We start from the raw sequence: 13869 nt of genomic DNA, 5'->3' as shown, positions 1-13869 counted from the left end.
GCGGCCGGGGCGGTACCATGTCTTCGTGGGGGGGAGAGAACGGCGGCCGGAGGGAGCCGAGACTCCGCCCTCACCCCAGGTGTGTGGCGGAGCTAAGCAGAGCTCGCCCAGCCGGCCCGGGCCGCAGCACGCATCCTTGTATTATAAGCCCGGGGCGAGCGCTGTCAGGCTCGGGTCTGCCCATAGCGCAGTCCCGCGTTGTCCTCAAGCGCGGAGAGCAGAGCGAGCAGCTGGCGTGCTGCAGAGGCGGCCTCCTCCCCGAAGCGCTGAGAAGCGCTGATACCTCTGCCCCTTCCCTGCCCGGCGGAAGGGGTTTTTTGCGAGCTGGAGGCTGCAGCTGGCCCAAGCAACACTGGAGTCTCATCTTCCCTGCACCTGGGCCGCCACAGCTGCGACGACACTGTCGCTCTATTATAAATGTGTTCAGGCAGGAAGGGTTGTGGAGAAGGGGTCTCGCGGGTGACTTGCACCGTGCTCTTCCCTCAACACGGACACGCTTCCTCCCCCCTCCCTTCCCCGGTACAGCATCCTGGGTGATCTGCCCTCCTGCATGGGCTGCAGGTAGCTCCTGCTGGTCATTACATTTAGGCTTTATTACACCACGGGATGGCAAATGGGAGAGACTTAGTGGGTGATACCTAGTCTGTAATAGGTTTTATTATAGTTTGCTGCATCTTGTCTAATATTTTAAGTGATGCAACTTCTGTGCATTATGTAATTTCTGTGCTCCCGTGATTTCTATTGCTTCATGTAAAAGACATTATAGTATTGCCTAGTACAATCTTTGTACTAGGCAGTCTTTTGTATATCTACAGCAGATTTTTTTTTTTTCTTTCTTCATTTTACCTCATCACTCCCCGGTATGCCCTTCTGTAGTACTGTACTCTAACATCTCACTTCTGTGTCCTGGGCTGACTTTCATCCACACTAAAGGATATTTTTGCATTCTCTATGGCTATCTCCACCTGCCATCAATCCTGTACATGTAATTTGGGGGGTTGGAAAGTGCTAGTAATAGCTAAAAATAGCAGTTGTAATAACCTGATGTTTTGCCTTTTGATAAGAAATATTGTGTAATCAGTTATGTAGTGATAAAAGTTATAATTCAGAGATGGTTCCTAATTTAGAAGAGTGGGGAACTGGGTGATGGTCCCTCAGTTGGAGAAGCTGATCATTAGGGAGGCTACAGAAGCTTGTTAACTGCTCCACATTAAACCTTGCTGTTTAGTTCTCATTCATGCCTGATTCATTGACCCTAACATCACTACAAGCTAGACTCCTACTGAAATGATAAGTGTGCTTTTGTTAACCCAGTATGATAAAAGGGGATATACAGGTCATGTTTTAGTTGTGGTAAAGAGATTTAAAATAAAGTTTAGAGTGGTTTGGGAAGGTGTCAGAACCAAGAACAAAAGGGTTTGTGGACTGTTCCCCTCGCCAGGCCTGTTAGTCTGGTAAAATAGCTTACTTTACTTACCATGCTCTACAGCCTGATTTATTGCTAAATTATTATTGGGGTATTCTAATAAATAGTTAAGTTCACTTGGTTCTCTCTCGCTGTGCTGCACTGTTGACCTTGACCTTTAAGGGGAAGGGATTCCAACACAGACTGGGGACAAACTAATCATTCCCCTCTGGTACTGGTGAGATTCTGAAGAACTGCTAATGCAGCCCACACTAAGGCAATCTGTATACCTCACAGCCCAATCCATGTAAAGAAAAGCTTACTGAGATTTTCTTCCCCATAGCTTGCTTTTTTCCACCCAAAGGAAGGATCTGGGCCTGTATGACATTTAAATACATGGTCTATAAGCATGTTTTCCTCTCCACCTTTACCCACTTCTAAACTAAAAATATAAGTAAATCCACAATCTTATGAACCTCTAATTATACAAAACTTGTTAATACCTAGGTTCTAAAAATTGATAAAAATACATTAATTTGACTCTGGTTTTGTATATATTTTCAGGAGTCCTCAATATTAGGATCATCATTAGAGCCTTTAATTTTGCTTCAGGGCTAAAGCCACTCACTCGGTCCTTCTATCATTTCTATTCTCCTTGTCCAAATTGCTTCTAGTTTGAATCCTGGAAATGGAGGAGTGGAAGGAACCTCAAGAGGTTGAGTCTATCCCCATTCTCATAAACAGGTATGTCTAGACCATGGGTGTCAAACTCATGGGGCTTCTTGCAGGTTGGATCCAAACCCTGGGACTCTTCCATGGTCTGTGTCTTCCCACCACCCTTGCAATTAGCTTGCAACCAGACTGGCAGCATGGAATCATGTTGTTGACTCAAATTGACTTGAGGGCAGTAGTACACACAGGGAAACAGCATGCATAGGTTATTGCTACTGTGTATTGTGGGACAAAGAAGTCTTGCTGTCCAAGGGAAATTGGAAGCATCAGCTTGGGGAAAGGAAGTAATGACTTCCACCTCACAGTTCTTCTTGGAGCACTCCTTGTTGCTGCTTGAACTTTTCCCCAAAAGATAGGTGGTAGGCCAGTCTTCAAAGGCCAAAAAAAACCTACTAGGCAGATGGATAACCAACGTGAGTTAACTGCTGTAAAGCCATAATGGAGAGAAAGTTCAGTAACTTTTACTTCAATGGGCTCAGCTAAGTAATGTAGTAAGAGCGGAGACCTTGCTTAGCCAAATTGCAATACAGCACCAGTCCCCAGTCTTCAAAAGATGACCCCATTGCCATGCTTTCAGTTGGCTCACTGCCCTGCTTGCAGTGTGAGTCTAACTACTGAGCACACACCAACTGCTGAAACTTCCTTAGCCTGATGAAGGGTTTTTGAACCCGAAAGCTTGCTTAATAACTTTTCTCCAACTATTTGGGTTGGTCTAATAAAAGATATCAAATTCATCCAAGGAACCTTGTCTAACTACTATAAATGAATTTATGTGGGGTTTGTGACCCCCTCATCTATGCTACCTCATTTGGGTTGTGACCCTTAGCTTGAGAATTGCTGCAATAAAGTCTTTCTGCACTTTGTCTTCACTAGGTTCTAGTCTGCAGGATAAAATTCTGCTGGCATGGCTATGTAGGCTAGGAATGAGAAGAAAAACCTTGGTGTAGACACAGGTATGTGGACAGTGATTTTTGGGGCTCACTATGCTGACCTGAGACTTTTGGATAGGAGGGGCTGTAAATAAATAAATGTTTTTCAGGAAGATGGTATAGATAGGATAGCAGAAAATCCTTCTGTTGTTAAATATTCTGTCTCCACTGGGGGGCTCTGGAGATAGAGGTAGGCTGGCACAAGTTTTGTAATGTATGTAGGATTGTAAAGCAGACAAGTATAACAGTGATCTTACTGGTAAAGCAGGCCTTTTGGGCATTTGAAACAACGTCTGAAGGTGTGGAGTTTCCTTCCTAAGCTTCAGGCATCTGGTTTGGTCTGTTTGCATTGCTTCCTGTAAGGGTAGAAGCAAGCTGTTGCTCATAAAAGCTTATGCATCTTTGACTCAATGAGTCTGTAAAGTGCACCTCTACCCTGCCTATTGCATGGCTTCAGACAGTAGTCTCTTCTCTAAAAGGGTATTTATCTTGATAGAGAGAAGTGATCATGGAGCCTGCCATCATCACTGACATAATTCTAGTTTGTTTCCATGGGCTGTGTGCATCCACAAGACTAAAACAGCTCAGATGTGGGAGACATGTTTATACCCAGCCTGAGGTTTAATGTACAGCAGGGGTGGCCAACCTGCAGCACAGGTACCACAAGTTGCACAGTCTGCCTGTGTGTAGCATGTGAGATTGGGGAGGTGACAGGCAGCACAGTGGCAGAATGGGCATGGGATAGAAAGCAGAGCAGCAGCTTGGTCAAGGAGCATGGCGCAAGGAACTAAAAGCTGAGCAGAGGATCGGGTAAGGGAAAGGTATCAGAGTAGCACTAGGGGAAGGTGTGGGGCTAAATTTGTAGCATGCCTGCCAAAAAGGTTGGCTCCTACTCATGTATACTCCATAGTTTTTTACTTGCATAGCTAGGAGCGTGAAAATATCACTTGCCCCAATTGGTGGAACTGTGCCTGAGAACTATGTTCTCAGTGGTGGCAGATGACAGAACAAAAAGTAATGGTCTCAAGTTGCAGCAAGAGAAGCTTAATTTGGATATTAGGAAAAACCTTCTCACTAAGAGGATAGTGAAGCACTGGACCAGATTACCTAGAGAGGTGGTAGAATCTCCATCCTTGGAGGTTTCTAAGACTTGGGTTGACAAAGCCCTGGCTGGGATGATCTAGTTGGGGATGGTCCTACTTTGAGCAGGGGGTTGGACTAGATGACCTCCTGAAGTTCCTTCCAACCCTAAATTTCTACGATGCTATGATTTCTATGCCTCTCCTCAACAGCATCCCTGCCCTCATCTGGATGCAGCCATTCCGTCCAACAGAAGAGATTCTGCCAGCAAAGCTTGTTCATTTGGGGAGGTGGTGTAGTGAACCCAACTGAAAAAAACTTCACCTGGCATATCCTATATCTCTTGTAGGTATTGTTCCCAATATAGCAATGAACAACTCCTAAACTTGGTTTATGGACTTGAGCATGTCCCTTTACATGCAACAGCACTAAAACCAACTTGTTCTGCTGCTCATATTTGTGAACACTCCCAATGCAGCCATCAATAATTAAAAAACAGTCTAGCTGCACTCATACTGACTCTGTTAGTAGAATATGCAAGTTAGTAGGATGTACCAGTTGAATTAACCTAGGTTTACCCCTACTTCAAGCTAAACTGATTACAGAGATGGAGCTATTCCTGAATATAGACAAAACCCTAGGAAATTAAAGGAGAAACTAATAGTAAGCAGTCTTGGAGAAATAAATGTATCCCTATCACTATAACATGCAAATGATTTATGTTCAGTATCATTCAGCCAGAATTCTGATTTAAAGCAGTAGTTAAAGTTGCAAGTACTTTTTAAGGTTTAAAATAGGGGACTTGCAGCTTGGGTTCTCCTAAGATCATATGGCATCATTAGAATATGGCATCTCTCACCTTCCCTGAGATTTAAAATTAAAAGCACCCACTCTAAGTCCTGTTTTAATTGAGAGATCTCTGTAGTTGCAGGACCCACAGGTGTTTAACTTGTTCCTATAGTAACTCAGTATGCAGGATAGGAGACTGGCTGGTCCTGCTAAAAGGTCATGAGATAATTGAACTAATGTTTCTTTCTGTCCTTGGTCCATCTTATGTTTCTGACTCTCTTCACGCATTGTTTACAGCAATAAATTAGTCTTTCAGATCGTAAATGCTAAAGCCATGTCTTCTGTGTCCAGTGCAGTGAAAAGGTTGTTCTCCCTACAACTTGGAGACATTGGCTATCTAAGTTAGAGATATTGACTATCTAACTTTCATCTGGGAACACAAAGGGTATTTGCCATGTAGTCTGCCTCTTGTTTTTGTGCTCTTGATAGATGCTGGAGCCTAGATAGAGGTAACAGATTTTATCCTTCTGCGTCTTAAAAAAAGAAAAACAAGTTAGGTGTAGGGGTCTGACTCCATCTAAAGAACTTTAAAACATGGTTTGGCCTAATCCAGACTGAATCTTTATTCATCAGCTGAGTCATCCTAGTGGAGTCAGTGAATTGACTTGTGTAAATAGCAACTGCCTCTAAATAAGGATTAGGATTGGGACCACTGCTAGGAAACATACTTGGTGCAGGCAACTTTAAATTGATGAGACAAATAACCATCAGTTCCTTAGAAATTGTATAAGAAGATGGAAAGTATTAGGAGGATTTCTTTGTTTTGTCATCTAATTCAGAGTAAATGAATGTGCTGCAAGAACTTCCTGACTGTTAAATAATATTGTCATGTATTTAGAAAATGAACTTCATTCTTCTCAAGGAGAAAGGAAGTATTTAAATTAACACTTGCTTAAAACGATCACTTGCTTTTAAATGCTGAAATAAACAGCAAATTTTTGTTAAAAGTTCATAAAGGTTTAGAAGACTAAATATAATATGAAAGATTTTCAACTGCAGAAACCCAAATGTGGATTTTCCTTCCTAAATTCATATTTGAGTACATAAATAAGTGGTAAGGCTTCAAAGTATTGACAATTGTATTTGAAGAAATAAACAGAGAAGCCAAAAAATACACTCAGATTTTTGTGTTGCAATAGACGTTCTTCATACAGTGCAAATAATAAGAGTAAGTGATTTCCACGCCCTCACCCCACCTTCTTGCCTAGTATATTTTCTAAACCTAGCTAGTGGTTTGGCATTTTGAACTATGCGTCTAGATATACAATCCCCAGCTGGATCTCAATAAACCACATTGGCTTTAGTGGTGCATGTAATTTTCACAAAGATTTAAGACATAATCTTACTCTTTATTATAAAAGTATGATGTTCTCATTCATTTTGAAATAAATTAAATATGTTCCTAGGAGAAAAGAACTTGTACCGAAGTCCTCTATGCTCATCCCACTTGAGACACAATTATCACCAGGGGCTTTGTATTCCAAAAAAGGAAATGGAAAGGAAAAGATAGATAAACACACAGAGCCCAAGTCACAGTTACAATGCATTATTAAGCCCTTGTTCATACTACAATAGCTGAGTCAGGGGACCTGGTTACAACATGGTGCTGTATAGATATGATTGATTTTTCAGCATGTTCTATAGCTGGGTTTTGTATTGAATGATGGACAACCATTTAGCCCTAGTGAATGAATATTGTGTTTATGTTGCCTGACCTAGCCTGCTTTTTTAATGTATAATATGGTAAAAAAGGTGAAAAGTAATAACAACCGTTCACATAGACTATCTTTGAAGATAATGAACCGTTTTTAAAGGCTAAATCTGTACTACAGAATTTTGCCAGCATAGGTAAATTGACTTTAGGAGATAGGCAGACCATAAGGACATCCAGAACATGGCCTCCCTACGGGGGTCAGTGGGGGTGAGGCAGCATGTTGGGCAGGCAGTGGTGCCTACCTGTTCACTTGCAAAGCGCTCTATGCTGCTTTGACTCCCAGACAGACTGCGCCCCATGCCCCTGTATTTCCAGGATGTCCATTATAATTCTCTACAGCTGGCCATAACCAGCCTCTGAAATCTGGCATTGTCCTGGCTAAACTGGGACATATGGTCACACTATTAGTAGGGTACTGGGATACCTGAAAGCCTGCCTATGTCTATACCAGCCAAACAGTTGGTCTAATAAAAGATGTCACCTACAATAATTCTTGCCTTTGGCTGGAATATTTTTTTCATTTGGGGAACTGGCTTAATTTTATCAGTAAAGAACTCCTTTTGCCAATTTCTGCGGTGTCTTGCTGCTACAATTATACTAGCCGTGTCTTTTTCCAGTGTAGACTGGCCAAAATAAAGTGAAACATATATTACCTGATATTATACAATGAGCAGGTATAAAATAAGTAAAACAAGCAGCAGATGATGAAGCAAATGGTCAACTTATTGATGCCTTCTCCAATCCTTGACTGCTCAGTACCATTGGTTATGCCATCTGCATCCCTCATTCATGACCTGCTATCAAACTTTCATTCTCTAAATGCTTTTTTGTCATCTTGCTCCCTCTATTTTGTTTTGCTTTTCTACTTAGAAGATGTTTGACCTTGAAGAGAGATGGACCCTAAAATTAACCATGGCCAGCTAGTGCCTCTTATACTTGGCTATGTTCAGGGTAAGAATGTGTGAGCTAACATATTATTTTAATACAACACACTTTTCTTAATGGTCAGAATAAGAGTCAAGATTGGAAATCAGGGAAAAGTGGTGGGGGAGCAGGGAAAGTCAACAACAGGTCTATTAAAACAGTGAGATGGGTAAACAGCATGTTTCAGCACAAACAGCAAGGGTGGGGTTTATTATTTGGGAGTGGGGAGGGAACAGGGAAGACATTTGGGCTTTAGCTCAGTGGACAGGGAGGAGAGGGGCTCCAGACATTGTGACTCCAGCCCTGTGGAAAAAAGCCTTAGGGCCAAATGTACTTGTCCTTAGGTGACTAAGGTTTGTAATTGGGTTTGGCAGAATATGCTGTTGGGTTCTTTAGTATTTGGATGGCATGGTATGGGTGTGTTGTATTTTGCAGAAAGGAAAGAAGATACAACCCTTGTCTTAATACTTGCGGACTAGGGGCCTAGTCCTCTAAGATGCTAAAGTGTTCTTTTATCTCTCACTGACTTGCAAGATCTTAAAGTAAAAAATCTAAGAAAGTCAATGGGAGATGAAAGAGCTGATTGTGTTGTAGGATCTTTGCCCGTTAGTGAATGATGGTAGCAAATCTTTGATAAAGGCATGGGAGGTGGGGGTGATGGGAAACGAGGCCAAGTAATTCAAGTTGATAGTTGTCTTTACTGGGCCATGAAGTTTTAAAGTTGCATGAGATGTTATGGCTTCCATGGACCTACTAATTTGACTGGAGTTTGCAGGACTGAACAGGCGAGGCAGGACAGTATGGATCAGATGATTATGTCTAGTCCTCCTAGGGAAATGACCAGTCTGGATAGAATGAGGATGTTTCAGTTGGGAAGCTTTATGGACAAATTGTTTCCGAGAAGGAGGAGGAACAGAGTTAGTATCCAGGAGAGGACAACTTTTATACTTTGAGGTACAAGTCGTTGCATGAAGGCAAGGCTGGTATAGGCAATCCTGGGCCTGCCCCCATCCCATCCCATCCCATCCTGCACTGCTGTGCTCTCTACCTGAGCCATCTACTGGACTGATGAGGAGTCATTGTTGCTCCTCTTTGACAAGGTTGTCTCCAAACTCAAGACCAGTGTTTCCTAAACAGTGGAACATGCCCTCTTTCAGGGTGGAGGGGAGGGGAGGTAGGAAGATACTAAAGGTTCCTGGAGGATGTAGGGTCACAACTAAGAGAAAAGTATTATGCACAAAAGCATTGAACAGAATTTGGCAGCTGAAGTAGGGAAGCACAAGAATGGTTGGCTTCACTGCAGTGGGGCATAAACCCCAAAAGCTTGGGAAATGCTGCTCTGAACCATTATTCTGGGGCCTTATCTGATCTGGCGTATGCCCCATAGAAGGGAGGATAGTGTTTCCAACGAAAGCAGACAACTTGGCAGGAGAAAAGGGCCTCCTGTCCCTGCTACAACCCTAGTCCAAAAGCTACAACTGCTCTGCTGTCATGGTATGAAAGTCTATCCTCAAAACTGTTTTTTTTGTTTTTGTTTTTGGGGGGGAGTTTCAAACTTGGTGACTCAGTTATGAATGGTGCAGCCCACCTGTTTTGGAGCTATTGTTCCAGGCTGTGTGCAGGCATCACTCAATTCCCGTCAAATCATGTTTTTCAAGCTTTTCTTTGAAACTGGTGAAAGTTGTATTTGGACAGTATCACATGACTCTGCAGCCAGGACACTACACAGTAGGGATCGGGGCTGGGGATAGCAACAAAAACAAATGAATTCAAAAGTTTTTCTAGCAATACTTTTTAGATGGCAAATTTTAAGTTATTGATCAGAGCCAGGTTTCAGGGACTTCTGAGTAGCCGAGTGGGTCAGTCGTTTTATTTTATTTTACTTTTGAGAGTTACATACATGTATAAGTTAAAGGTGTGTTTTTTCACCCCCTCCCCCCAGCAGCATACATTACCTTAATTATTTCTATAGTGAACTTAAAGGGGAACAGAGTTAGGCCAACAATACATTCTTTTTTTTTTGAACATTTAAAACTGATCCAGACATTTTGGATCCTGCAGATGCTAAGCAGAAACAGACCGCTTTTCTAGCATAATAGAAAATACTATTGAAGGGGTTTGAGCTCATTCATACAGGAGGCACCTCTTTTTCTGAAGAATGGAATCAAGACTATTAAAACTAAGGGCAGTCACAAACCTTACTTTCTGCTCCATCTGCACAGCACACTTCTCTGAGCCCCTTCTCTAATATGAATATATAGCACCATGTATATTTAAAAAATGTACCTTACAAAGGAAGGCATACAAAAAATTAGAACTCTTGGTTCCAAAATGATACCTTTTATTAGACCAACTGGGAAATTGCAAGAAAATTGTCCTTTTCTGCAAGATATTGGGATCAAAGTCCCTTCATCAGGCTCTGGGAAAAGTATAGAAGACATTTCACTGCTCACACTTCTATCTCATGGGGAAGAGGAAAGCAGAACAAACTTCATCTGACAGATTTTGGTAACATTGCTAAATACACTACAGAAAGGCACTAGAGATAGGAGGGTAAGGATTGCAGTATAAGAACTTATTTAGAATGCAGCATGCTCATCACAAATTATTACTCTCTGTAACGTTACCATGCATTTATGCATTTGAATATGAAATCTTTCAGATTCTCAGTGTCTTTCCTGTTTCTATTTCAGTGGAGTCAGCACTCTTACTGCACTCTGAAGATGTATTGGTTTTTTAAGAGCAGACTTAATGGTGTTGAGTAGTAAATAATGGGCTGCAAAATTTTCCCCCAAAAGATAAATAAAGAGGTGTTGTAGATAAGCAGGCATAAGCCTCCTTTTTATGAGGTGTAAATGTTTCAGGAACAGTTTGTAACATTGACTCAAAGCTCCTGTCTGGATACAAGTTCTGCTTAAAAATCAGCAGCACAATACCATTCTGAAATGTTTGTAATAATTTAGGGTAGGATTCTTCTTAATTTTACCAGCAGATAGACTTAGGAAATATTAACTAGATGGCAGTATGCCTACCTTCATATACTAGCCATGCTTTCCTGCATACAGTCCAGAGACTAAAGGCCACCCACACCCCGCTACACAACTCAGCCCTCCTTTGAACTGCCCAGAACGTGGCCTGCTTGGGGCTGATATGTCCTGATCATGAATTATTGCAGCTGCAGAGGCTTTTTCCTACCAGCTGCTAGTGGACTTCTCTAGAGTGCTCTTCCCTGTTTTCATCTTGTGCCAGCTGTCCTTCAACATGCTCTTTAACTGGTGCTTGGGTGTTCTTGGGGTACTTCCTGGCAGTTTCTATCACAAGGCTAGTGAAAAGGGACCTCTGGGGAGGAGAGAATCTGTTTCCAAAGTCTAGCGTCCTTGAAGTCAGTGGCAAAGTTCATAGACTTCAACAAGACCTAAAGAGCTGGAATCAGGGCTGAGCTTGTTTCTTTCATGGGGGAGGGGGGGTGGGCAGTCTTTGCTTCCTGGAATCACACTTTTTTCAAAAAACAAAATCTAAGTCTCTATCTATTAGCATTACAAAGAACCCTGGAAAAATGGAAGGGTGTAGGGTGTAAAGAGGCTGCCTAACTAAGTGCTTCAAACAATAACTCTGGGAAGTGTGAATTGACATGTTCAGCTCTGTGGTGTTAACAAAGGCCTGATTTAGTTGCCCTATGGCTAGTCACTGAAAGAGTGCAAAGACTCCGACAAGACGATTCCTGTCTTGCCTTTGCCTGAGCAAGTTACTCAGGCAAAGTTACTTGCCCCACTCCTGCTTTCTGCAGCAGAGTTCTCTGCTCTAGCATTTGCTGTAGGGTGCGGTTTCTTCCCAACCCTGGCTCCACTGACTGATGCTTGGGGGGGAGGCTGCAGTTCAAATGCCCCATCCTGGGTCAAATTTAAATTTTTCTCTCCATCTATGAGGACTAGGAACATAAAATAACAGTTTATATTCCGGGGCTGTTGCTGTGATAGTGCAGGAAATGGAAGAGGCACAGATTATTTGTGATACCTTTTATTGGGTCAACTGTATGTGAGCTGTATGCAGTTGGTCCAATAAAAGTTATCACAGACAAGCCCTTGCCTTTAGTTTATATTCTGGCATCTGTCCATGAGAGCTGAAGGTTTGTGCATGTGCTCATTATGTTTGTGCCTTCATCAGCCTTTACCTATGAGCATACCTAACTCCATTAAAGGAGAGCTAAAGCCAAGGAGTCCCACATAGTCCAAGAGAACACAAGCAATCATATATTGAACAGTGAATAATCCACCATCCAGTAACAATGGCTTTCTCTTTTTCTTCTGTCCCCTGTCCCTACCCATTGTGATGCCTGCCTACAACATACTTTAACTGAGCATTTGAATGGAAAAGAAATGCAGGGATTTGATGGATGAAAGGATTGGCATATTATCAAAGATTATCCTAGAGCAAAAAACCCCAAAACAAAACAAAAAAAAAGCTCTCACAAATCAGGGGTGTGGGTTTGAAAGTAAACTTAGTGGAGTAGTTCATTCCCTTAACCTAGGATTGATTGTTACACTCAACCCACAAGGGTCTATAAACACGTGTGGTCTACAACTCACATTGCTGGACAACGTATTACCTGTGAGAGCTTCTGAGGGTGCCTGTGGTCATGGGAAATCTGAAATGGACAAGGAAAGCAAAGTAGGATTCTCATCTGTTTGCTCCCTGTTGTTATCTATCTGCAAGTGAAGGCTAGGACTACTGGTCTGCGCTATTGCACTTGCATTCAGATGAGTAGGGAAACTCACTTCCAACTTAGTGAAATGGTACAGCACATTGCTAAACTCCTTTAAGTGTGCTGCAGTCTAGTGTCAGGCTTCATATCAGCGGTAGGCAATGTTGTTTCTCAGTATAAGTGCAAGTAAAATCCTGATTTTAGGCTCAGGGGAGTGGGCCCCAGTTGTTGCAGAATAATTTGGGCTGCCTTGGGATGAAAGGCACATACAGTAATGTAGTTGTTACTCTTGAACACCTCTAGGGCTAGCCTTAATTGGCCTAATTTGGCAAATTATTACATAAATCCATGTATTGCTGTAGTAATAATTTCCTAAGGTTTTACCTTTTGGGAATTTCAGAGGAGTGCTACTTGTTAGTTCTAATATTGCTGTCAGACAGTTTAAATAATCATCCCAGCCTCTTCTGTGTTTCTATGTTAGGCCCAGTTTGGTACTCTTGATATAACTGGGAAGAGTGGAATGATTTAAACTGATTTGTGATGATTTAAACTGTGGGATGATCCTGCCTCATACAGGGAGTTGGGCTAGCTGACCTCTTTCAGCCTTGTTTCCAACCCCTTACTTCCCACTTTAATGTGATGAATAGGATCCTGAGCAGCCTTTAGCCTTAAATGGGTGAAGTTATATAACATGTGTGGGCTTAGTCTCCCAGGGCTTATTTACCAGGTAAAACTGGCATGGAAGCCAATGTGAATGTTCTTATAGGGAAGTGTCTGGCTCTTAGCTTGAAGTTGATCCTTTTGCTTTCTATAGTATGATTTTAATTTTAATATGCTTGGTGGAGCTGCTGACATTCCCTCTAGCAGATCAAGTCAGTGGTGAAACTCCCATGGCATTGGCTCAAGATTGAATTTAGTTCTAATGGACAGTTGTTTAAAAAAAAAAAAAAAAAAGCAGAAAATTCCTGTGGATTGGCTCTAGGTTGAATTTGATTCTAATGGACAGAGATCTCAAGAAAGGGCAGAAAACCTGGGGAATTATATGATATTATAAGCATGTGTTTTTGGTTTGTTTTTGTTCTAACTAAATAAAGGCAAATCTAAGATACCCCTGCCCATATTTAGCGAGAAAGCCGATGCCTTTCAGACGGCTTTGCAGGAAGAAGCAGCGGGTGTCCTTGTTGCAGAGCAGCTGGGTCTTGGTCCCCGAAGGGAACCGGGGCCCGACTCGCGGACGGGAAGGTGCAGCCCTGCCAGGCCGCCCCCTCTGGTCCCCGCCAGCCGCCTTCTATCAGCCGGGCGGAATCAAGGCCTCGGCCAGAGACATCGCGGCTGCTTCCCGGGACACCGCTAACGATGTGTATTTTGGTGATTTGATGACAATGGAGGTGTGGGACGCCTCTGAGTCAGGCCAGGGCACGCTGCGGACACTGCCCCGTGGAGGGGGTGGGGTGGGAAGGGCACCTAGACCCAGGGGCGGTGGGGGGGAGGCTATAAAACCCGCCCGAGCCGGGGGGCCCGCATAAACCTGCGT

General features: G+C 42.7%; 2 protein-coding genes across 2 annotated transcripts in view; one reads left to right on the top strand and one right to left on the bottom strand.

Annotated features, from left to right (window-relative positions):
• TMEM254 (transmembrane protein 254) overlaps positions 1 to 1803 on the bottom strand; it is a 10522-nt gene extending 8719 nt beyond the window's left edge. Inside the window, exon 1 of the mRNA XM_006018489.1 lies at positions 1729 to 1803. Within this exon, the coding sequence (XP_006018551.1) occupies positions 1729 to 1803 (75 nt within the window). The remainder of the gene's footprint in view (positions 1 to 1728) is intronic.
• A 10480-nt stretch (positions 1804 to 12283) lies between these two features.
• Positions 12284 to 13869, top strand: part of LOC112549388 — a 4443-nt gene continuing 2857 nt past the window's right edge. The window contains exons 1-2 of the mRNA XM_025197701.1: positions 12284 to 12301; positions 13430 to 13786. Coding sequence (XP_025053486.1) covers positions 12284 to 12301; positions 13430 to 13786 — 375 coding nt within the window. The remainder of the gene's footprint in view (positions 12302 to 13429; positions 13787 to 13869) is intronic.

This window comes from Alligator sinensis, unplaced genomic scaffold (genome assembly GCF_000455745.1).
Source record: "Alligator sinensis unplaced genomic scaffold, ASM45574v1 scaffold188_1, whole genome shotgun sequence".
In the NCBI taxonomy this organism is placed as follows: domain Eukaryota; kingdom Metazoa; phylum Chordata; order Crocodylia; family Alligatoridae; genus Alligator; species Alligator sinensis.
This window is presented reverse-complemented; position numbering and strand designations above follow the sequence as displayed.